Source organism: Rhea americana, unplaced genomic scaffold (assembly GCF_003343005.1).
Source record: "Rhea americana isolate MKP2758 unplaced genomic scaffold, rheAme1 scaffold_6, whole genome shotgun sequence".
In the NCBI taxonomy this organism is placed as follows: domain Eukaryota; kingdom Metazoa; phylum Chordata; class Aves; order Rheiformes; family Rheidae; genus Rhea; species Rhea americana.
The window spans coordinates 8316571-8340205 of NW_028186756.1; the positions used below are offsets into that span (position 1 = coordinate 8316571).

At 43.8% G+C, this 23635-nt stretch overlaps 1 protein-coding gene across 2 annotated transcripts in view; it reads right to left on the minus strand.

The window, feature by feature from the left end:
- LOC146587400 (gamma-aminobutyric acid receptor subunit beta-4) overlaps nucleotides 1-23635 on the minus strand; it is a 70900-nt gene that overhangs the window by 24231 nt on the left and 23034 nt on the right. For both annotated transcript variants that reach the window (XM_085319798.1, XM_085319797.1), the window contains exon 3: nucleotides 19217-19284. In XM_085319798.1, the coding sequence (XP_085175924.1) occupies nucleotides 19217-19284 (68 nt within the window). The remainder of the gene's footprint in view (nucleotides 1-19216; nucleotides 19285-23635) is intronic.

The window sequence follows — 23635 nt, forward strand, 5'->3', positions numbered from 1 at the left end:
GTTGGAAGAGTACAGAAGTAAAAGCCTAGATCCGATCCAGTGGGCTAAGGAAGCTCCCAAGGCACAGAGACTTTTCTAGGGAACAGCAGCCAGCCAGGCCCTGAGTTGAGCCCTCTCTGTTTCTCTGACTGTTCTTGGGCTTCTTTACACAATACATTTCTTTGGACAATGTCATGGAAGTCTGCAGCACTTGATAATCATGGTCCATCTTGTATCCAATACTGCCCTTCACCCCTTTYTCTCCCCAACTCCTATTTGTTGTTTTCCTGCTTCCCCTACCCCATCCCTCTGCTTGGTCAAACAGTGCGCAGGATTTCTGGGCAGAAACAAAATAGCTGGGCAAGTATCCAATATACAGAGGTCAGAGTCCTCCCTGGGAGGAGAGGTGTTGCTGATGTACTGATGGGTGCAGCACTGAAGTTCAGGGAGGAGGGATGCTCTGCCTCTGAGCCCTTGGAAGTGTCCATACACAGAACAGGGGGCCAAGAGCAACCCAGAGAAAGGRCATCTTCCTAACTCTTTCAGAGGTGGTGGTGATTCGCCCCACTACAGCAGGTAAGAGGCACCAGCACCCAGGAGAGAAAGCAATAAGCCTTGCCCTCCCTTCATCCCCATATAACCTGTTCTGACAAGTACAAAGTAYGTCTACGTCCCCTGCTCCAGCATCATCATCTACCAGCAGGCAGCTCTGTCAGTCCCATTGGTTCTTGTCCTGCATACACATCCATGTCCTTCTCTTCCCCATCACACAGAAGTGGCGAGGCTCCAGAGCTGGTGAGGTGATCTTAGTCAAAGCCTCCTTTTCAGAGGCAGATAAAATAGTAATCAAAGGTGACATCGTTCTTTAGGAGCAGAACAGCCAGACGGAGCCGATGCAYGCAGTGTTTTGCAAGTCCAGGAATCAGAAGTAATAAGCCTGATTTTCATCCAACTCTTGAATGATTATCCCTTTGTTCTAGAGTTTTATCTGACAGTTACACTAATATGAGGATTTCCCAAACCTCCCAGTAACCACTGACATTCACAAKCCTACTGTTTCCACCAGTATGCCAAAAGCTGGTTCCCAGCGTCATCATCAGAGGAAAAAAAAGAAAAAAAAGAAAAGAAAAATCAGCCCCTTTACTAGAAGACTGAAAGAAAAACTTCAAAACCAAAGAGGCCAGGAACTCATGGAACCCTCCAGCTCTTTCCTTCCAGGTCAGCTTCAAAGTATATTAGGGGGACATCACAGCTAAGCTTCCTCACCTGCCTGTGCCAGTGGTAAGCAGAGGAGGCCTGTCCCTCCAGACATGCCTACTTGGTAAACAGTTTTCTCCACTGGTACTGCTGCTGKAGAAGTGACCTGGCAATGGAGACAGAAATAGGAATTTTTCCACATCCCTTCAAAATTGGCATCAACAAACTAGGCCCTCTCCACACTGCATCAGTGCAGCTCCAGTGGTAACAAAAATGCTTCCACGTTTCCTACTATTGAGCCTATTGAGTCTTTTTAGAGGACTCTAGAAATGCTTGGGAACGGCAAGTCTGGCTGAGGCTAGCCATTGCTGTGGCATGGATGAAGAGCTTTCCATTCCAGTTCGCTCTGCCAAGGGCACTGTTTGCTCTCTGCACTGGCAGAGCAAAGGAAGGAGCTGCACTAGGAGGGAGTGCACATGTACCAGGCCATCCTGTGCAGCCTCCTGCTTCATTTGATGGTTGCTGGGAGGGGAGATGCAGGAAAAGGGAGATCCCTTTTGCTACATTGCAAAAACCTGAGAAAATCATTCATCATGAATCAAGATTTCATTCCGAAAAAACACTGAGGCCAGGACAAGCAAATGGGAATAGATCTACTCAGAAGTTACATGCCTCAATACCTGGTCCTTCTGGATTTTCACCCCCAGGAAAAGCAAGCTTTCCAGAGAAACCTGCAACCTTTCTTAAGCCAGGCTTTACTACTGCAGCTTGCCTTGCCATGTCTGCCCACTCCTCCCCGGAGCAGCATCCCACTGTAGGAAGCTGAAATGCTGCAGTTAACAGCCTTGCAAGGAGAGCCTCTTTCAGATCCAGATGAGCCTTACCGAGTTTGGCTGTCCTACAAACCACACTCTGCTTATGCTAAAAGAGCCTAGGTGTTTCAAAACAAGTTGCTCCTCTCTCCATATCCACCAAAACCTCCACTCCATGGTGGACAGCTCCCTTGGTTTGTTCCAAAAGCCAGCACTCTGTAGCTCACAAGTTGCATGGCTCCTTGCTGCTGCATGCAGTCCTTTTATATACCACAGCACTTCTGTGCTCCCTTCCTGCCTCGCTAGGCTGCCTCATGGCGCAGCTGTGTGCGGGGCTGCATTCAGCAGTATGGCTTCTGTTCAGCCTCTCAAGATGCTGAGATGGTACCTGCGCCTGCTGGAAAGGTTGTCAGCATGACCGTCCCAGTGGGATCCCCCCACATTCCTCCATTCAGTCTGCTCCGATGAGCAGCTCTGAGCAAGGTGCCAGCTCCAGCCCTCTTCACCTCCCCCTGCTCCCCAGGCTCAGGTTTTGCAAAGGGTTTGCTCTCTTTTTTTTCTCTTCTTGCCACATGTGACACACGCATAAAATAGACGTAAGAGCAGCACGTGGAGCAGGCAGACATTTGCATACCAGAGCTGCTCCCCTCCAAGGAAGCAGGACAACTGGTTTAGAGACCTGCAAAAGATCTGGAGAAGGATGAGAAGCTCACCTGAGGGACTCTCATGGTAAAACAACAGTGCACCCTACCAGCTCCTGAGCACAGGGCTGTTTTAGCATCCACCTCCAGTCAGGGAAAGGAGGCTGATAGTTCCAGCTCTATCAGCTACCTCAGTCTTTCCTGAAACTCAGCAGAGATCCCAAATCAAAGATCATATAAGTGAAAGGCTGAGATGTTGACACACAAGAGGCAAAGAAGGGACAAAGGTGAAGATATTTCCTGGAGAGCTACAGAGGCAACAAATTCACAGTGAAACATGCACAGGTATTCCGCAGTTTATCAAGGGACATGGTAGATATGTCTAAAGGAACAATAGCTGGGGCAAAGTAAGAAGGGAAATAGGCTGGCACCATTAGTTTGAATTCAAGAGTGAGTTTCCAACAGTTGATATTCCAAACATCTTTCCCCCCCCCCAACATCCAGGCTCCTTATCTTCTTCACACAGTGCCCCTTTGGCAGTTCCATGCTCATCTCTCCTCAGACAGCAGTCTTCAACTTGCCCTGGACCTTTTCCCATTTCTGCTGCACGTGCACTTGGGGAGCAGAAACAGGCCCTCCTGCCACAGCAGCCCAAAGCTGCCTGTCCGAGCAGAGAAGGATGACAGATCTTGCCCTAATGGGAACAAACCTGCTTGTGTAAAGTTTAAGGAGCCTAAATCAGTGAGAGGATATAAGCTTACAGGAATGCTTTACCCTGGGAAGATAAGAAAAGGGACTAATAAAGGCCTAACAAAGGCGAGCTGGGACACTCCTTGCACTGTGAGCACAGTTATGTCTTTATGCAGAATATAGCATTTCTGGCTATACAGATGTCTCATTTGCTTAGTCCATCTTTGTCTATGATAAATAACTCAGATGATACCTTTACTTTCAAAGCTTTCCCTAGAAAGGTAGCTACTCCAGGCTGCTAGCGAAGGTTGCATTTCACCAAGCATATCTGTAAGCTACTTGGAAGCATTAACTTTTCTACAAGGGAGAGCGCACACTACTCTTACGTTGCTGCATTACTTGGGACACAAAGGAAAAAGGAGGTTTTGCAACTCACCTCTCTAGTCAGCTATGCCACCTGACTTTTCATCCCTCATTTCCCCTCCACCTCAGTTTTAATAAAGCATCTCCTTTTTGAAGGAGGAAGTCACCAAATAAAAGTCCTACCTCATATAAGCAAATGATATAAGGTCTCCTTGTCCAAGATTCTAAAAGAACATTAGGAAAGCCAAGATGCTCCAGAAAAGAGGAAAAAAAATGGAACATCTTTGACTTGGTGAAAACCAAGCTGCCACTGCCAGCAGCTAATGAACAGTTTGTTGGCTTCAACTTCTTTAATGATTAAACACCAGCTCCTGTTCCCATCATTCTTGGAAGAGAAATTAAAGGACTAAGTAGTCTTCAAGTATGTTTCATTTTAAAGAGGGGGTAAGGGAAGTAAGAGGAATTATTTTTAAGGGGAGGAGATAGGATATGCTTGCAGCCAGCTGCCAAGATTCAGAGCAGTGTAATAATACAGGAGAATACAAGGACAAGTAAGAAGGCCACAGTTCTCACATGGGCTTGCTAAGTAAGCAATCTGCTTTGTCCTCTTAATGGATTGTCCATTTCTACCTAGATAGGATAAATCAGTGGATTCCAGACCTTAAACAGCACCACGGAATCCGACATCAGTAAAGATACGATAGAAATCTTTCCAGCTCCAAGACAGTTCAATCTGTTTAGACTCTCACCTTTGCCTAGGGCAGGAGGCAGCAGCGCTGGTACTTATTATGTTTTCTTTAGGGAGAGTGTTGCTTTAATTCCTCTTTTAGTGACTGAGTGACTGAGCTACAATTCTGAAGTTCTGCGTGACAACTGTTATAATACCAGATACTGCTCTTCTCCCTAAGCTTCAGCCCAGAGGGCAAGAAACTCAGACTCTCTTCCTACCTCTCTCCCTTTTTTGAGTAACCAGATGTCAGTACTGACTTGGGGATCATGAAAGGCTCTTGACAATGCAAGCCCCTTCCACCTGCTATCTCTCTGCCATTAATGAAAGGGGACAAATGTGCTGGCCTCTAGGACATGCTCTGTGCAGCAGGTCTTTGTCCTCATGAACTGATTTTCTTACAGGACTTGAAAAGTAGCTTTCTGGAGATGCTGCCCTCACTGATTTGATCTATTTTTATAGTAATTTGCATGTATTTAATTGCTGAACGCATGTCCAGAAACTGGGACAGATACCAGCTGTATTCTCAACAGGTATGAGTGCGCAAGTAAACTTCCATTTTGTTGCCCTATTTCTCTCCTGCCCTGCTCCATCACTGCAGCACTTGGGTTGGTGCTGATCCTGCTGGCATAAGAGAGAAGACATACCCAACTGGGTCCTAAACCAAAAGCAGATTGATCTGCTCATGAAAAGGCTTTCAGATTTCTGATTCTGTATAGCAAAGCTCCATCTGAGCAGGAGGCAGCACCAGGTGTCTGCTGCTTAACAGTCTCAGACATGTGGGAAACAGAGGTTGAGAGGAGAAAGGTAGAAGTGATGGGCACAGGGATGAATAGCACCTGCTCTATGAGCATATGCAAAACAGCAATTTTGTTCAGTGTTAGAGGCAGAAGTCCCCAAATCACCACCTGCAGTATGCCATGTTATTAGAAAATAATGCCCAACAGTTTCTATTCTTAARCTGTAAATCTGTGAGCTGCTGAATACTAGCTTCTGCTGTTCTGGTTTCCTACCTCTGCTCCCCATGAAGGCCAGTGGCTAGACATATCCCAGAGCCCACTCTACCCCAAAAGCAGGATGGTTTGGTCTTCCCATTCCTGAGTCACCTCCTAGCCTTCACTCCAAACTCCAACACAACTTGAAAAAGTGCCTTCCTTTCCAAGTAGGAGCCCCTTAACTGCTGATCAATCCCATCTCATCTAATATTTGGTGCCAATACCTATCATGCTAAGTCAACATAGCAGAAGGGCATGCTCTGCCCAGGCTGCCAGCTGAGACCAAGAAGCAAGGTAATACAYTAAGTTAAGTACAAGGCAAGGCATCAATTTGACTGACATTCAGCCACAGAGTTGAAGGGATGGTGYTTATACCACCTTCTGGTTGATAGATGGGCTGGAAACTGGCGTAAGGATTCCCTGTAGTACCTGGGAGACCCAAAAAYTGATAAGATGCCCACTTAAACCAGGAGGTAGTTCAGGCAGGAAGTCACYGCCTGAACAATCCCTTTCAGGGGAAGGGTAAGCAAGAGGGTGGCCTTGGATAGTGAGGGAAAGGGAGAAAGCTGACACTCTCCCTGAGAAGTACAGTATACTGCTTTTCTCTGGTAAAGTCTGTTCAAGGAATGACTTGACATAAAGGCTAATTACATACATCTTCTAGGTTCTGCTACTGTATCAAATATCTCAAAAGGGCTTCATCAAGTCCTTCCAAATCCCTATACTAATTTTTATCCTATTTGCTTAATGCAAAATCTTATTTTAGATCCTTTTCTTGCTTCCCTTACCTCTCTCTGGATACTTGGGTATCCACAATGTTACCCATTACCACAGGCTTTGAGACTCACACAAGTATTAATGCACTATCTCTGTGAAGTCTCAGAGAAGTGTTATGATCATCCACTGCATAGCTGCAAAAGGGAGGTTGAAGGCATATCTATATGACAACACACTTTCTGGTTTGGAGTCCTTGGCAATTTAAAACAGATTATGCTGTGTTAGGCTTCTGCTGCCCTGTAACAGGAAAACATGATGCTTTCAGAAAGACCATCTTCACATTTTACTGCTTGCTCACACTATACTAGTATGCTATATATCTGCCTTCAGCACACCTACAACAAGCTCAAGGATAGCGCTAGCACTTGTAGCCTACCTCTTCTTCTCCCATCTCCCAGCCAGCTTCTCCCAGTCTATCTTCTGGTACTTTCCTCTCCTGCCCACTACATGCCCTTACAGCATCTCTGTTTCCAGTGGCCAGCTGCATACACATGCAGACATATCTAATAAACAACCATTAAAGCTCAAAAATGTTTTTAAATAATCATTTTGTATTTAATTAAACATGCAACAACTAGCATATTAGACTAAATTAAATTTGAGCGAGACATTTAAACAGTGACTGGTGAAGATATCAGTTTCAAAAGCCTTCAGAAGGGTAGAGAAAGAAAACGATTGTACCAATGGAGAGGTCATATAGGAAGAACACTGATGCTACCTRCACTCTTTCAAAAAGGCTTCACAGCCTTGGTGCATACCCTCAGAGAATTTTTGCCTTGTAGTTGCTTTCTTACCTCTTGCTTGCTGAGAGATGCTCACTTCAAGTAATCATCAAAAAGCAAAAAGCTTTCTAACAGAAGCAACATGGTAAGGAACAAAGCAATCTCTCTAAAGCAGTCCCAGAACTCTTCACTTTCCTGGGTCTATTTTTGTTTGTTTGGCTGGCTTTTAACCAAACATCTTCACTATCTTGCCAGTCATCTTTCTGGACACCAACCTGTCAAATCTTGCCCAAAACAGGATAAGTTCTGCAGTCCTCCCCATAGACACTGATTGCAGGATAAAAACCTGCAGGAATGGGAAAGTAAAGGGGAGACTTCTAAAGACTTAAAAGCCCATTGGGATTGGGTGCTTTAGAAAACATCATCTCTGGATATCAATTCCAGCTCACTCAGTGCTAATTCTCTAGGAGTACTCGGGCACATTCACCTGCCTTGATTTCCATCTATAAAATTAACACACTGATACTGACTTTCCCAATGCAGCACTTTGGGATCCCTAGATCTCAGTGCAAGTGCCAGGTGTGTCATGCACATCAGAAACTACTTTCTCCCATGGGAAAAATATTAACTAGAGTTTACAATTCACTGTGGCAGTCGAAAAGGCCAATGCAGTTTTGGGTTGCACAAAATAGCTTGACCAAAATGTTTGAGAGGATAGTGCTAATTCCCTGTGGAAGACTCCAGAGTTTCATAATGGAGAAGGGTTAAGGATAACTGAGGGTAAGAACATGCAGTGGTGTGAAACTAGATGCAGGAAAGGCAGACAAAAGAGCATAGCATCTTTCTGGCAATAAGGTTCATTATATCCAGGGTAGTCTTGAGGAAGAGTATGGTAGCCCCATGGTTTGAAAATCATCAGGCCATTTTTCAACAAGTCTATGCCAAATGGATCTGCAAAATTGTACTGCTAAATATCCCAAAACATGTGCATGCACAGAGACCCAGTCCTGTGCCTAAGGTGACTGCTTCTATACATGAACACTGCATAACCATATCTGTGATCTCTAAGTTGATAGAATTAATAAGGTTGACTTATTGTTAGAGAAAAGAGATGGAAATAAAGTACCTCAACAGTAATGCATCTCAACAGTGCATTCTGTAATCATACTAGTATAGCTGAAAAAAGGACAAGAGTACCAACTGGATAATCAGTTGAAGGGAACAATTTCTATTCTCAAGTGTATTGACCAAATGGTGTAATACAATAGAAATGGTCTCCTTCTGCCTCCAGTTATGGATTAATTGTGCCATTAGTTATGCCAGGATAAAGTCAGTGGAACCAGCCAGGATTTACACCAGCGTCAGCGACCACATAATACATCCTGCGCTACCCRTCTTCCACTTTAGCAATCCAAATCTTGGCTGTGGGAGTGCAAACCTGATGGGCAGGTGCAGTGTGCTTAACTGGTGATAGCATCTGAGATGCAGCTGGGTGGAATATTCCTGATTCTGCTGAACAAATCAAGCTTATTACAGGATGCATGAAGAAAAGAAGCGCAGACTTCAGCAGGGTCTGGAGGTCCACAAGCAAACAGACTTTGACTTCACAGCCAACGGGATGGCAGAGAGCAAGCTGCAGTCACTGTCCATGCTGAGTGAGTGCTCTCTGCAGTACCAGGACCAACAGTCCTGGAGCCAAGGAGCTCTATTTGCAGAGCTGGCTGAAAGTTATTGGCAGAGAGCCCATGCGAACTCGGTAAATAAAGTATCCAGATAATAAAAACACCCAAAGGCACTATTTAATTTTTCTGAGGGTTCTGATACAGCTAGCAATACTGAGAGGGAATAGAAATCTTACAGGCAGGAGCAAGGGGCAGAGCTGCCCTTCCACAAGAGGAACACAAGACAGCTGGCAGGTCTGACTGCTCATAGCCTGTACAGCTAGATACTTAACACTCTGACTTGCAGAGAGCTGAAAGGGAAGTAAGTCTGTGTTCAAGAATGAGACTGACACTCTAGAAAGATAGGTTCAGATAAGCGTTGGAGTACTGTAAACCCTCAAGTCCCCTTGAGCCTCAGTTCCAACTTCATGACAGACAGAAGGGTCAGCATTTTGTGTGTGTGACCTATCCTAGAATGCAGCAGACCAAGGGAGTGAATGGGGAGATACAAGACCACAAGCTGTCTTCCTTTGTAGTCATACTGAAGTTAAAGGAGATACTGTGGTAGCAGCTGGATGCAATGAAAGGCGGAGACTAGGTTCAACCTGTAAGTTGTGAACATGTCTTGGGTTTGCTTCCCTCTTTACTAGAGCTTCACATTGGAGCTCAGTGTTTTGCAAAAAGGGAGGAAGGATGTATAAAAGGGCATACTTCAGCCTGGTGACCCGCTGCACCCTAGCATAAACAGTAAGAGGACAGCTGTACATGCCTGCAAACAGCAACACAGAAGGGGACAGTGGCTAGAGAATCTACTGTTTTACTGTTTCTGCTGCCATTTCTCTGGCAAGAGCTGCCCAGAGACACCACTTCTGCCAGGGTAGCAAGGACTGCCTGCATTTCATCCCATGTGCATGCACACCCTCCTTCCCCTAAATGATCCTTTTCATCTAATTAAAGGGCCTTTCTGGACCTTCAAACAGCTCAGCAGATCCTCTCTCTTTTACCATCCTTTTTCCTTGAATGTTCATTTTTCTCTGTAGCCTAGCAACTCAGCACAGACTCAGAATATTAACAGCTCCTGTCCCCACACGCAGTCTTCTCCAGAGGCCTGAAAAATATGATAGCAGAAAAGCTGAGAGGGGTAGGAGCAAGCACCAGAGATGTAGGGAGCATGCAGGGAGTCTTTACTAGTCTCTACCATTTGCAAACAGCAAAGCTATTCAGATGTCACATCTGCCACCTTCACTTAACATGTACATAACATATACAGCTATATATAGCCCCAATTATTTACATATTCAAATGGCAACACAACACGTATGCACTCATATTTGGATCTAGATTCTATATTGAGGTGCTGGCACTCTTGCACACATACACTCTATCGCTACATACTTTAAATGTATGTATGACAAGATGTCAGCAGGTCAGATGTTCAAGATCTAATCTAGTTTTCAATCAAATCAAACCAGATGAAGCTTTCACTTGTGGGAAGATACTTCAGCATTCTGCAGTAATATTCTCCAATGCTGCAGCATTGCTATTGAAACAGGTGGCAGTTTGGCACGTTATTCTCAAATACAGACAGCTTTTTTTTTTAACAGATATATATTTACATATATAATATATATATATATATACACACACATATACATATATATATAGGCTGTGGGAGTTCTGCCTGTGTAAAAATCTGAATAAAATCCTGAATAGAAAAGATACATTTTTATCCTGTGCAAAGTCTTCTGCAATAACAACTCTACTACAGGAATGCTGGAGTGTAAGCTGAAGTGGTTCATACCACTACCACACAACACTGCAGCATGTTCRGATCTAAAGATATCCTGGCTGATATAGGAACAGATAGGGCATTGCAATGCACAGCACTGTTCAGCTCAAAGCACGCTGCAAATAGACCATGGACTCTCTTCTTTCCAACACAGAATCACAGAATGGGAAAGGTTGGAAGGGACCTCTGGAGATCATCTAGTTCAACCTYCCTGCTCAAACATGGTCACCTAGAACATGTYASACAGGGTTGCATCCAGGCGGGCCTTGAATATCTCCAGAGAAGGAGACTCCACAACATCTCTGGGCAACCTGGTCCAATGCTCTGTCACTCTCATAGGGAAGAAGTTTTTCCTCATACTCAGGCGGAACTTCCTGTGTTTCAGTTTGTGCCTCCAAACCCTCCATTAAGATACTGAGTAAATACTACAGGATTACTGGGAGAAAACCAACATGGTAGAGTATAAAATCTCATGGAGAGGGGTTTGTTCCCCAGTCTAGCAGTCTCCAATCTTTTTTTCAGCTGAGAGGCACCTGAGCTTTTCCTCCAGCTGTTTCCACAACTTACATATCTACTGACCTAGGTACATGGCAGAATCATTCACTCAGCCAACAAAAACAATTCATTCATGGACTTCAGTAATGATCAAAACATTCAGAGTCCTTCAGCACAACCATAGGAAGCCCCTTGATAGTGCTAGCTATGAGGCCGTCCCCCATGCATGGGAAGATACCTCTAGGCAGGACAGTGGCCTGGCAGAACTGCTCCTTTCCCAGGCCACCATCTGTCACAAATGCACCTAATCCCTGAGAGCTCCATTTTGGAAGGAAATACTTGTGCTTTGTGCAGATCCTAGTTTATAGCTAGCCACAGCATTTGAAGAGACTGTATGGTGATATTGGGGTTGTTACTTAGCAACCATGCTCTGTGAGATGTAGTGAATTTACTAGGATGTCTCTGCAGAGTCAACCAACACCACAGCCAAAGTGATGTGGAAAATTCTGCCATAGGAGTGGGATAATCTGTGTAATATCCTTGAAGATATCAGAAAGAAGATCTTTTCCCTTCTACAAGTTGCCATAAATGCAGTAAATATTGACATACGAGTCACATTGACCTATTTTCTAGTTTCTAAGCCAGGACAATCTCTCGGTAACAAATTGCAGAACCAATAAATTGAGAGTACTTCAGGCCACTCCATAACTGTTTGCTTTATTCTAACTATTCTTTGCAGGAACCCCATCCTACTGTAGAAGGACCATCCCTGTCTATCCTCTCCAGCACAAAGGGGACCACTGTTTATTTAGAACTGAGTTCCCACTCCCCCATCCCATCACACTGCAGAGCCAGAGGCTTTCTTTGCCTTCATGCACTACCTTAGTTCAAGAGATCTTTGAGTATCATCAGTGGAACTCTTGCTAAAGAAAGTTATATTCAGTTTGGTGCAAGCAGATATGCAAATCTGACTCTTGGCTTTAAAAACCATGTAAGCGCAGGTGAAAGTCACCTTGAGTTCCAGCAGTCCATCACAGGATGTCAACACTGCAAGGATGAAGCAACCTCAAATCCAGCAATAGCAGAGAAAATTGGTAACTGACATCCACGTTGCCATCAGGATGTTTCTAGGARTTCAGTGGATTTCTACCCTTATCATTGATCTAGATGAGCCACAGAGCAGGCAGTTATACCTGCTGCCTGCACTAAAGACCTACTCAGAGATGATATGTCTAGAACGGTTTGGAGGTTCATCTCTCCCCTTCCGCAACCATTTTTATTTCTCTGAACACCCCTTTGGCAGACAGAAAAAGCATCAAGGTGCTGTTGCTAACCAAGAGGCTGTGTGTTTATGCACAACCTTGCTATTGTTGGAGAAGCCAAGACACAAAAAGGCCGCCAAGGTGACTGCATAACTGATGGCACTCTGCMCAGCTGGATACCCAGCTTATAAAAAACACATAACCTCTAGCTGTTCATGCCAGCATGGAATCTATGGATATCTTTCCATAATTCAGAGCTGTACCATTTTTACCATGCTACACTAGAAGGATCGAGCCCCTGTCCAGCACTAAGGCACCACTGCATCCTTTGCTACCTCCAACACTATCATCCTGGGAGCCTCTAGCAATCCAACATGACTACAGCCCTGCAGTACTATCACAGTGCACCATCCACAGTCCATCAGTTAAGAAAAGCTGCCTTTCAGCTTTAACATATTTCAGCAGTCTTCAATATTCAGAAGTTTTAAATACTAACAAGGATGTTGTATACATACACACAGTTCAGATACCACAGTGTGTCACAGGGCTGAAGATTCCTAAGGCGACAGGGAAACAGTTACAGCACCAGAATGTCCTGTCATACTTGTATCTTGTAGACRTAAATCCAGAAACCTCTGATTGTAGTATTCAAATGCTTTAACTCTGTTTTAAAACTTTTGGATAACCAGGGATGGAATACATTTACTGGGAATATACCATTTCTCCATTAAGAAGAGATGACAATAAAATAGAATAATTTCAGTTAAAAATAAGAAAAATGATAATATATTTGAAGAGAATATATGTAGCAGAAGAGTCTCCTTAAAATTTTTGTTTTTTGAACTCAAGCCACTGATACCAATGGAAAACTCTTTTCAGGAGCTTATTGCAGCAAAGGTGTTTCCTGTCTATTATTGCAGGCATACAGAGGGTCTGCTGACCCTCTAAGACTCATGCCAAAGCTGCTTTAGTCTCAGGGAAACCAGGGGTCTGTATACACAATTTGACTGTCAGAGAACAGACTGAGAATGGATTGAAGATCACACATACTGATCAGTGATCACAGTTATGTACATTTTCCTGCCTTTCCTTTCTACTTTCTGGAAAAGTTCAAGGGCCAAGAGCTCCATCTCTGAAAGATTATAAGCTAAGAGACTGGTGTTGTATATCAAAGAAAGCTGCTCTATAGAGTTTTGCCATCTACAATGCCTGCTTTCACCAATGATGCCCAACATAGGGCAGAATGATGCACGTGTATTAGTATATATAGGTTACCTTGAAAATCAAATCCAAATAGGTAGTGCACATTCATAACCCAGTGAAAACAGAGAACTGCAAAGCCTGGCTGGGACAGATCCCACTACAAAATCTGTATTCAAACATGCCTAATGGATGGAAATATTGGCATAATGTAAGGAGTGATGCCCTGCTAGTGATGGCATAACAGATGGTAGGATGATCTTTCCTAGTCAAGAATGCCCTTACACATACCTGATCTACCTTCATTTGAGTTGAAAGCCAATTTAAAACTCTTGYAGCTCATAACTTTCTTGAGATATGCTTTATGTCTCTCCTGAAGAGGGATAACTTCTTTTCCAAGCAAGACAAAACTTTGCTTTCAAATAAGCTTCTAGAAGCAGGCAAACAGCAGGCACAATGATTCCTTCCATAAGGTCATGACAGACCATGTAGCACGCCAAMTTCGATGCAGCCAGTTCTACAAAAATACACTGATAACAATGTGGCAATAGGCTCACACAAGACCAGGAGGGAAGGAAAGCATCAGGGTTAGCTTTGCAAAGTATGCTGCACCAACCACCAACCTGTCTGCACTGCAGACTGTCCTCCATAAAGGGGACATCAGTCCCACCAGCATCATTCCTTCAACAGTGTATTCCTGCAAACATTTCCATTGGAAACGTTCCTTCTTACACTAGCCCTTCTACAATAATCCGCTTGTAACTTTTCAACTTGTCACCAGGTTTATAAAACTTTAAAGCTAGTGCTATAACAAACTGAAACAATGTTATTGCAGATGTAGGAGAGCATCTTGGGATGAATAAATTATAGGAGCCACAAAGAAATCATGATGACAACAACGGCTGGATGCTCTGAGCTGCCTACAGTGTGCAGATACACAGGAGGGAGCAGGTTTAGGACTGCACAGATCATAGGGCAGGAAAATTGAAGCGTTATGAAGGGTAACTGTCTCTTATTTTAAATGCATACAAAGCTTTTGGTTGTTTCTGTTCCTTATTGAAATAGTTCATTAATGCTTGAAGGGAGAGTGAATGTCTGGTACAAGAAAAATAAGACCCCAGTGATTATCTAAAGAGAGAAGGCTGCAGCTTGAAGTACCAGCCTCTCCTCCCACCACCCAGCAATTACAGTTTATCCTAAACAGGTCAGTCTATAGCTGTCCTTTGAAAGGACACATGGAAGTGGGAGAAAGATTTGCAGCTCCTTCTGAGACAGTCATTGCTGGATACTATTAGAGATGGATCCATTGAAGCAGGTCAGTTGAACCAGACCATTAATCTGTTAGTGACTTTGGGCAGCATTCAGGCCATGTACCACAATGACATAGAAATGTCTGTGTGCCCCTTTGACTGCAGAGTGACTCGAGGTCTGGGCTGCCAGTGCTCTTCATTCTCCAGAGTCGGGATGTACTACTAGATCTGTAAGCATCTTGGATACAGTAGGGAGAGGTGTGAATACAGCACTGTCCAGTTAACACTATATACCAACAAGTCTTTAAAAATAGCAGTACATTGTTTCATGCTTACAACAATTCAACCATCTGCAGCAAAATGACATTTGCCAGATAAATTTGTTCAGCCCATTTCCTTAAAGGACAATTAGTAGATTCCATTATTTGCAGATTGCATGAGCTACAGAGTATCATCATGATGTTTCTTCTTTCTCCCTACCTTTAAATCCTCCACTTGCAAATTCATATGGAATCTGAGAAGACTCCAGCTAGGCCTTTCTTCCTCTCAGATCAGCACTTCCCAGAGGGTCTGCTTGTGAAACATGCCTTCCCCAATATCTATTTGGCTTGGCCCATGGCATGCTTTCTCAGGCAGTTCAATTGATATCACTGATCTTRGCTCAGCAAATAATCTTTCTAATCACAGACATGAACAGAGGCTGCATCTCAGCACTGTTTAGTAGGGCTAAGATAAGTACAAAGTAATAAAGTATTACTCTAGCAAGTGAGCCTGAAAACAGGGCTGACCACATACAGGCAGGAAGAAATTGCCATTTTGGGGGGTTTTGTCCATCATCAATGAGAAAACATTACAATGTCAACACTGCACCTAGAAACTTCCTGCACTACAGCACAACTCCATCATGACTGTCATGTCACTGAATCTGGGCATGGCCCTCAAGGAGATGGAGATGCAGCACCTTCGTAGATAAAGGCATCAGGACCATTAAGCTTAGACAGGCAACCTAGTCTGTATATCACACAGTATCTGGGGACTTCCAGCATAAAGACATAACTGCATTGCCTTTGCTCCAGCAGGAAACCCTGTAGCCTCCAGAATTAAATGTCACCACATCATCATTTTGGGAACACAGTTCCCATGGGAGCATGGGCAAAGAGTGCTCTCAAAGGAGCACTCTTCAGAGCAATATTACTCCACAGTACTGGATTCAGCTGGAATCCTACGGAAAACAACTTTCTGAATCCTGGAACAGCTAGTCACTGGCAGTACTTGTTCTCCCACCATGGGTGCAGGCAGTAGGCTTCAGGGTCCCAAGAAAGGGCATGGCAGAGCTGGGGGCTCCCTTCAACCTGTCCAGCCTCAGCAACAGGCTCACTGTTCCAGAAAGGATGTCTAAGGATTAATTAATTATCCTACAAGGGGCGGTAAGTAATAACACTCCTTGTGTAACAATAGAAGCTATTTGGTTGCCATAACAACTCTGCTCTACTTGTGTACCTTTAATTTATTCATTGCACAGTCCCTTCCCCAATCACACAGGATGCCAAAAAAATGCCTTGTTTTTCTTGCCAGGATCTGTGTCTGGAGCAGGAGTAAGATGCAGCCCTTTCTCTGGGGCATCTGTCACAGGAGAAAGAAGCACATAAAATCCCTTCTCTTTTCCACTCTTTAAATGTGTGTTCTTTAACATGATTCTGATTTTTAACCCCTTCTGAAGCTGCCTTCCCATGACACCTGTAGATCTTGATCTTCAGTAGGCTCTCATGTGCAGCTGTTTTCATCTTTCCTCCTTCAAACATATACAGGAAAGATGACCAGAAGATTATGCTTGACAAGTTAGAGCAGGGACTAGGAGGGATAATTAAAAGCACAGAAGCGACCTGCCTTTCAAACATCACTAGGAGAGTGGTAGAGACACTGCCTGCCACCCAGCGTAGTCATAAACTGTGCACAACTATCAAAAATGCTCAATGTGTCCATCAGTGGTTCTATCCTCAAGTTCTATAAGATCCAGAGCAGCATGTGCATGAAGGTCCATGTTAGGGTGCCAGGAAGCCCATCTCGCATGTGCCTCACAGAGATATGAACATTGCTCTTTCCCTCCAGCACTAAATATACACATTCCCCTAGAGATCCCAGTGGGAATGAAAGTGAATGTCACTGGAAAGGGAAGAATGTTGTCTTTGCATGGCAAGGGTTGAAAAGCATTGCTGAGAATGGCTGTGCTAGTACTATTTCCCTAGTAAACATGCCTGATCACAGTTACTTGCAACAAATGTACAGCAAAGCACTTGATTACCCTTTATAGGCAATCAACACATTTCCAGAAAAAGATTCATCCTGAACCTGCCTCTGCATTTGTCCAGTTCTTTTCTCACATCTATGGAGAAAGCTCAGGGCAATCGTAACAACTGAGATAAATCTCTGACTCCCTCCAGCTAAATTTATGTAAGTTTGGGTCTTGGTCCCACATWATAGTCCCAGACCCTGAATTGTTCATGCTGGCACTAGCAAAGACAGTGACTAGCAAAGACAGTGACAACTAGCTCACCACATAGGGAAGTTCAGGTCCAAGTCGAGACTGGGAGAGAACATGACTTAGACTAGAGCTCTGACCAAAAAGGTAAGATGGATGTAACTGGGTTAAGCCATCTGTTCTTCTGCACTGAGCCTACATTCAAGCACAGCTACTCAATATGATAGGGACATAGGGTCTGTACCAAGGCCTGAATTTCCATATGTGCACACTGTCCAGTGTCACTGTCATTAGAGACTGAGGCATAGCATGCCATACAGGTAATTATGATCATGGGAGGACTATAAGGGAGAGCCTGCTCAACTAGCAATTTATTCCATAGTTTAGATCAAGAAGAAATAGTAACTGTTTGGCAGAGATTTAACCTTTAGGTCAGTAACACTTACCGTAACTAGTGCCCCAGGTCTTGGTTTGACCCTTCCTTCCCCCACGCTTCTTGTGTAAGAATATGCAAAACAAATGGTTTCATATGAGAACCTGAAAATTCACAGCTGGCCCTTCAGGCTGGACTATATCAACAGATACATTCAGAAATTTCAAGCAATTTAGAACAAAAGCTACTAGTCAGATGATTACTTCTCCTCCTYCCACCTTAAAACAGCAAAAGAACTGGTGGGCCAAAGAAGCAGGGCGGGAGAGTCCAGAAACAGATAAATAGGACAGGAGCATTGGGAGACCAATGTTTTAATTGACTTGATCAGTAAGAGCTCTAAACTGTCCTAGGACTCTTCTAGATCGGTCAAGTAAAGAAGAATGGGGTAAGTGCTGCCAAGTGTGGCCCCTGCCAGCTTTCCACACCACTCAGCTGTTCAGAAAGCAGAAGAGCCTGGAGGAGAAGTCACTCGGCCACTGCCTACGCAGGAGAGATGAAAGAAGTCMGCTCTGTGTACAACCTCTGCTAAGTTCTAAGGGCTTCTTCTAGACAGGCAGAGCACAGGCCTGGGTGTACACCCATCCCGTGATCAGAACTGTTAATAGATTTCAGCACCATTAACAGATTTCATATTCAAAAAGCTGCCAACTCAAAGACCTTTTTGTTTTCATCTGTGAGAAAAGCTCCAGCCCATCAAAGCCAGCCAAAACCACATTACATGTCTTTTTCTCCTCCCCCTTCCAGTACAAATTTCCAAATAAATGCCAAATTTCCACCAATAAGCCTGCGAAGTGATTGACTGTTTTTCAACTTGGCAGTCATAAGCTGACTGTAAAGCTACCACTGCCTTTTTGTCACTGGAAACAAGCAGCAAGCATCTACTGTTTCAAGGCATAATAATCTCTAATGGCCAGGAGAGATATATGTGCAACTAGGACAGAAGGGTAAGTGATGAGCATCTCTACTACAGATAAGGAGCAGCTGGCACCAGAGATGCGACTCAAGATCCTCCATTCACACATTCACAGCTAACACCAGACATACCTGAGCTATTACAGATGCGTTTAATAACRCAACTAGAATTTACCTCATGTCAAGAAGCTAGTTATAGTCTTTCAGTGTGTTCATTGACATTGTAGATAACACTAGCAGAAACAGGTGTGTAACACATGAGAGGTCACTCACACCTCTCTTGTTTTGTAAGGGTTTAATTTCAGCATTGTTTCAGTCTGAGGTTGGACAGTGTGGAGCCAACAGATATCAAGCCCCAGTGACACAGGTCAGTCAGCAGATGGAAGGAGCAAGGCTCAGACTGAAACCAGTACAATGGGAAAAATTTGGAGACAAACTCATTTACTAGAGCCTAGAGAAGTGATTAACTTTCTTTTTCATCACACTATAGAGAGAAATTATACTTGAATTTTTTACACTTTATTGAGGAAKAATCCTGTCTTTCAAATCAGAGATTCCATCATCTCACAAAATTCTAGCCATCTCCAAAGGAGAACAAAAAAAAATACTGATTCTTTATCAGCCAAGTGCCACTCTTCCTCCCACAACTGCAGGGAAGATTTGCAAAAGGAGCTTAATGAAGCAGGTGTCAGCACCCTTCTCTTTAGAAGTATACCCTCAGATCTCAGCTTACTCCAAGGAGACACCTTCTTGGGTTTGTATCTCAAATGGAAAATACATATCTCAAAAGGAAGAACAGTTTGCTACTATTCTTTTTTTCTTTCAAACTCACCATGTTGACTTCTGAGATCTGGTCAATGCTGGAGATATGGATGCTCATTCCCACCGTGACAGGGTTACCTGAAACACAAAAGTAGCAGATTAGGACCATATTCATGCTCTCTTCCCTCATCTGTTATTACAGCACTAACTAGAAGTGCACAGACATGATTTGAAGCAGCCTCAAATTCCTCAAGTCTCAAGGATTTCCAAGCCACGTGCTCAAATTAGAGAACAGTATATTGCTCTAAGTCCTGGCCTTACAAAGTCACCCCTAGGGGTAGTGCAGCCTAAGCTTGATTCTCTAATTTCTGGAAGTTAATTACCYCCCAGTTATACAATTCTCTCTGTTTAGTCCAAATAACGCCTTCAGAKACATCACTAGGCTCCCAGTGGGCTTGCATAAGGTGTTGCTGATTGATCATACAAAGAACACAGCAATCAAGCCCGTGCAACATATGCGCAGGAAAAATAATCCAGTTTATTCCTCCTTCACCTTGTCAGCTCTGCAATACTCAGCTTGAAAACCCAAGTGAGTTTTAATATTCAAGATACCAGATGATTACAGATATCACACCTGTAGATTGAGAAAGTATCATTTTTATAGTGGCTTTTCATAGTAGGACTGCACTTGATTCAGGGATATGATTCCCCATTTTACTATTTGCATTGTGGTGCACATCTCCCCCTATATCTTCTTCCAGCAAGCAGTGAGCCGTGGTAGACATCCATCTGCCAGTTTTCTGGGAGATTCAGCTATTCCCTTACCAGTTACCAAGGTACCCTCACTCTGAAGCAAGTGCCACTGCCTCACTACCACAAAGACCAATTTGTGAAGAAGCACAACACTGAAAGGCAGTTGCAGGTAGACCTATAGCCTTTTCTCCTGCAAGAGCAGAGATGTATTACTGCTTCCCACAGGCAGGGTAGTGTCAGGGCAGAAGCAGGACATTTCAGCCCCTACTTCCACATGTGCAGCATCTCCAACCAGACCCCGATGCATACCCAGTTCTACCTAAGCCCCTCTGAATAGCAGCTTCCGTAGTTAGCCAGGAGGATAGCCCTTTCAGTGGAATTTAAGCTGTTCAGAACTTTCTGCATCCAGCAGCAAAACCAGCAAAGGGCCTCCTGCAGCTTGGGTGGGGGYTTCCAAGTGCCTCCCCTTGCTCATCAACATCCTAGCTCCAAAGCCAAACCAGAAACCTATCCTACTGCAATCAAAGCCCCTCTTCCTGCACATGCCAAGTGGGAAACCATTCCCTGAGATGAAGTACTAGAAAGGGAATGGCAAGCCTTTATGCCRCTCAAGGTATTAACTCTTCCATGGACTCATTTGCAGACCTAAGTACTGAAATATTTACAGATAATCATGAAATGGCTTAGAAAGTAATTAGGAGACTAGGGGAGAGGGGAGAACCACACAACTGGAAATGAAGTGATTTTTTAATTATGTGTTACCAGAAGTAGGGAAGTAGTGTCATTAGGGCTTTCTTGTGATTGGGTGTACTGTTAACTGAGACCCTCTGCTGCAAATTAAGCAGCATTATCCTTTAATGGAATATGAACAACACTGAAAAYATCAGAAACAACAACAACTGTAATTAGACCCCACTCTGCAAATCATTTTAAAGAGGTAGAGCTCCTATCTAGCACTGACAACTTACTGTCAGTTGTGCAGAGATGAGCATTCTCAGGCCATTAGCAGAGCCTCCAAAAATCTCTACAGATGGGGCACACTCCTAGCCACATCTCTRTGGTACTGTTGCATTCAACTTCACAAGGGAGCCAGGTGTGAAAAATAACCAAAAGTCATTCCCAGAGAAGAACTCTGGGAGAGCTGATCCTATCTTTATTCTCCCTCATGCCAGAGGCTGAAGGGGCACCAATAAACCTTTAAGAAATCTCATTTTTGATAGTTTGTCTGTTTTCCTGAAAAAAATGAGCCTTGTTGTAATAGGAGCCATAGAAAGAGGAAGAAATAGCCCTTGCCCCGATGAACTTTCAGGTAATTGCTTACATGAAGAAAGATGGAGCCACATAGCAGAGCTGCAGCAGATTGGGAAGAAGCCAGCTCTCCCAACTTGAGCTTTTTTGCCATGCAGTTTTGCTACCTTCAAGAGTTGCCCTCCTGCCTGCTTTATTCCCAGTCTGTGTGTCACCAGTGCTAACTGTGGTACTGTGGTCATGTGCCCATTCCTTCCTCAGTGAAGAAATAAGTGTTTCTTCCCCATTGCTATGTAAGAGATCCACTGATACAACTGGACTGGGTGGCTATAGCAGGGGAATACTGACAAGGGTGGCATACAAGTATTTGTCAAATGCCGAGTCTATTCAATCTAATCTATCTGTCTAGACATTTGTGCTGTATTCATCACCATGGTATCTGAGTGCCTGAGGTCATGCAGTGACTCAGTGTCAAAGCCATGGATAAGATCCAGAGCTCCAGCTCCCAGCTTGGAGATGAACGACAGAGTTGAGCTCAGCAGAGCGCTGCTCCCCACGAGCCTGGGCTCAGCTCAGCCCAGCTCATGCTCACTTAGCAGTGTTTCGTGCTCATCCACTTAAGGCACTGCTAAGGCCTCCACTCCCCGTAGATCATGGCTAGTGGGAGCCTCTGCTTTTCCCACATGATCTTCATACAGATGCCAAAGACGAAGGTATGTAAAGTCCTGACTTTATTGAATCCATTTTCAGCTGAGTCTCAAGGAAGCCATTTCACCTTCTCTRTTCCTGCTACAAAAGCTGGCTTGTAGTCTCCTCAGGATAGGGATGCATGTGCAAAGCCAGCAGGGAAAAAAGCACGTCCTACCTCCTATCACAGCCSAAAGAAACTAGACCAGCTGGTGTCCAACATTCAGGCTTTAAGTAGTACACAAAACAAACAAAGGACATTGAATCTGCCAATGTTAATAGCTTCAGGGAAGAGGGATACAAAAAGTAGGGTAGTTAAAACACAAGATAACGTCATCTGAATTTGTCCAGGAGGCAGAGCTTTGCATTTTTGAATTTGAGAAGAGGCAAAAGAGGTAAGCCTGATATTAAAGGTCTACGCTTTTATCTGTGCCTGGCCAATGTGTGCATAAACGAGACCCGTTTCCCCCACTGCCAGCCCCTTAAAGAAAAAGCTTATGTCTGGAAAARATTTGTAGGCAAGTTCATAAATGAGGGAGCACGGTGAATGTGGCAGAATTTCTCAATGAAAGACACCCTTTCACTTCCACATTTCTCACCATCACTAGAGAAGTCTTCAACAGTTTGAACAGAAAGCAGTATGATGCCTGTGAAAAATGTATTTCGGGAAGTTGAGAGGGAGAGTACATTAAATAGTCCCTTTTCTGCAAGTGATACTTGTCAAATACAAGAACCAAACAGATCAGGTAGGTAACAAGTTGTGCTAAACTGCAAAATTCTTCTAACAATCAATTATTGATTCACTTCTTATTTTACCGTGATTTTAAGTCCCAGAATCTAGAGTCATGTTACTGGAGAAGTCTTTCTTACTTCACTGTAGCAAAGAAGAGGTGTTTTCACACCGGTGTTTGCCTGCACTTCAGCCAGAGGTGATGACAGCACGGTCAGTACCTCCATTCCAGATTTCATCCTGGTAGCTCAGCTRCAGAGCACACCAGAGATAACAGCAYAAAATGCAGTGTGTGTAGTAGGTCTCTCAAGACATTAGATGYTTACTTGGGCAACTGGCTTGTACGAAGGGCTGTGCTGCCTTCTCCACTCCTACTCAAGAAAACTAGACTGCAATGAGCTTGATTCTCTCCCATCAGATTTCTAACTGCAATATAGATGCAGCCAAAAAGACTCAAAAAATAGTGAGCAGATAAGTAGAATTTGCATTGTATTATGGTCCACTAAAAAAAAATCATTATTTTTATGAGCCACAGTCAATATTTTGAGGTGTCTGGTTCAAGCTTTTCTGATCACATGAACTTGGCAATGCCAGTGCAGCCAGTGCTTGCAGTTGCTAAGGGACAGGCATGAGCCTCAAACCTACCCGTCAGCCCAAACTGAAGGAACAAAGGCCTGACAAGGATCTCAGGAGGCCGTACAGCCCAAATCCTTCATGGAAGCAGACCTAAGTAGCTTACAGCCTCTAATGGAGGTTTTCTTATAAGACATCAGCATCAGAAATTACACACCTCCCCTGGATGATCTCTTCATGCATTTCACTGCACTTGAGAAAGCTTTTCCTAAGCATTCAAACTAATTCTTCTCTATGCTGTTAACATAGTTCATTTCATCTCATCATTCTCCCCAATGATTGCAATAGAACAAATCAATCATCCTTTGACAACAGCTTTGATATACTGAGAAACCATGACATCCCCACCACCACCACCAGAACTGTCATTTCTAGATTAAATATACCTGATTTCTTCAACCTTCTTCTCAGAGACCATGTTTTCTAAACCTCTGACGA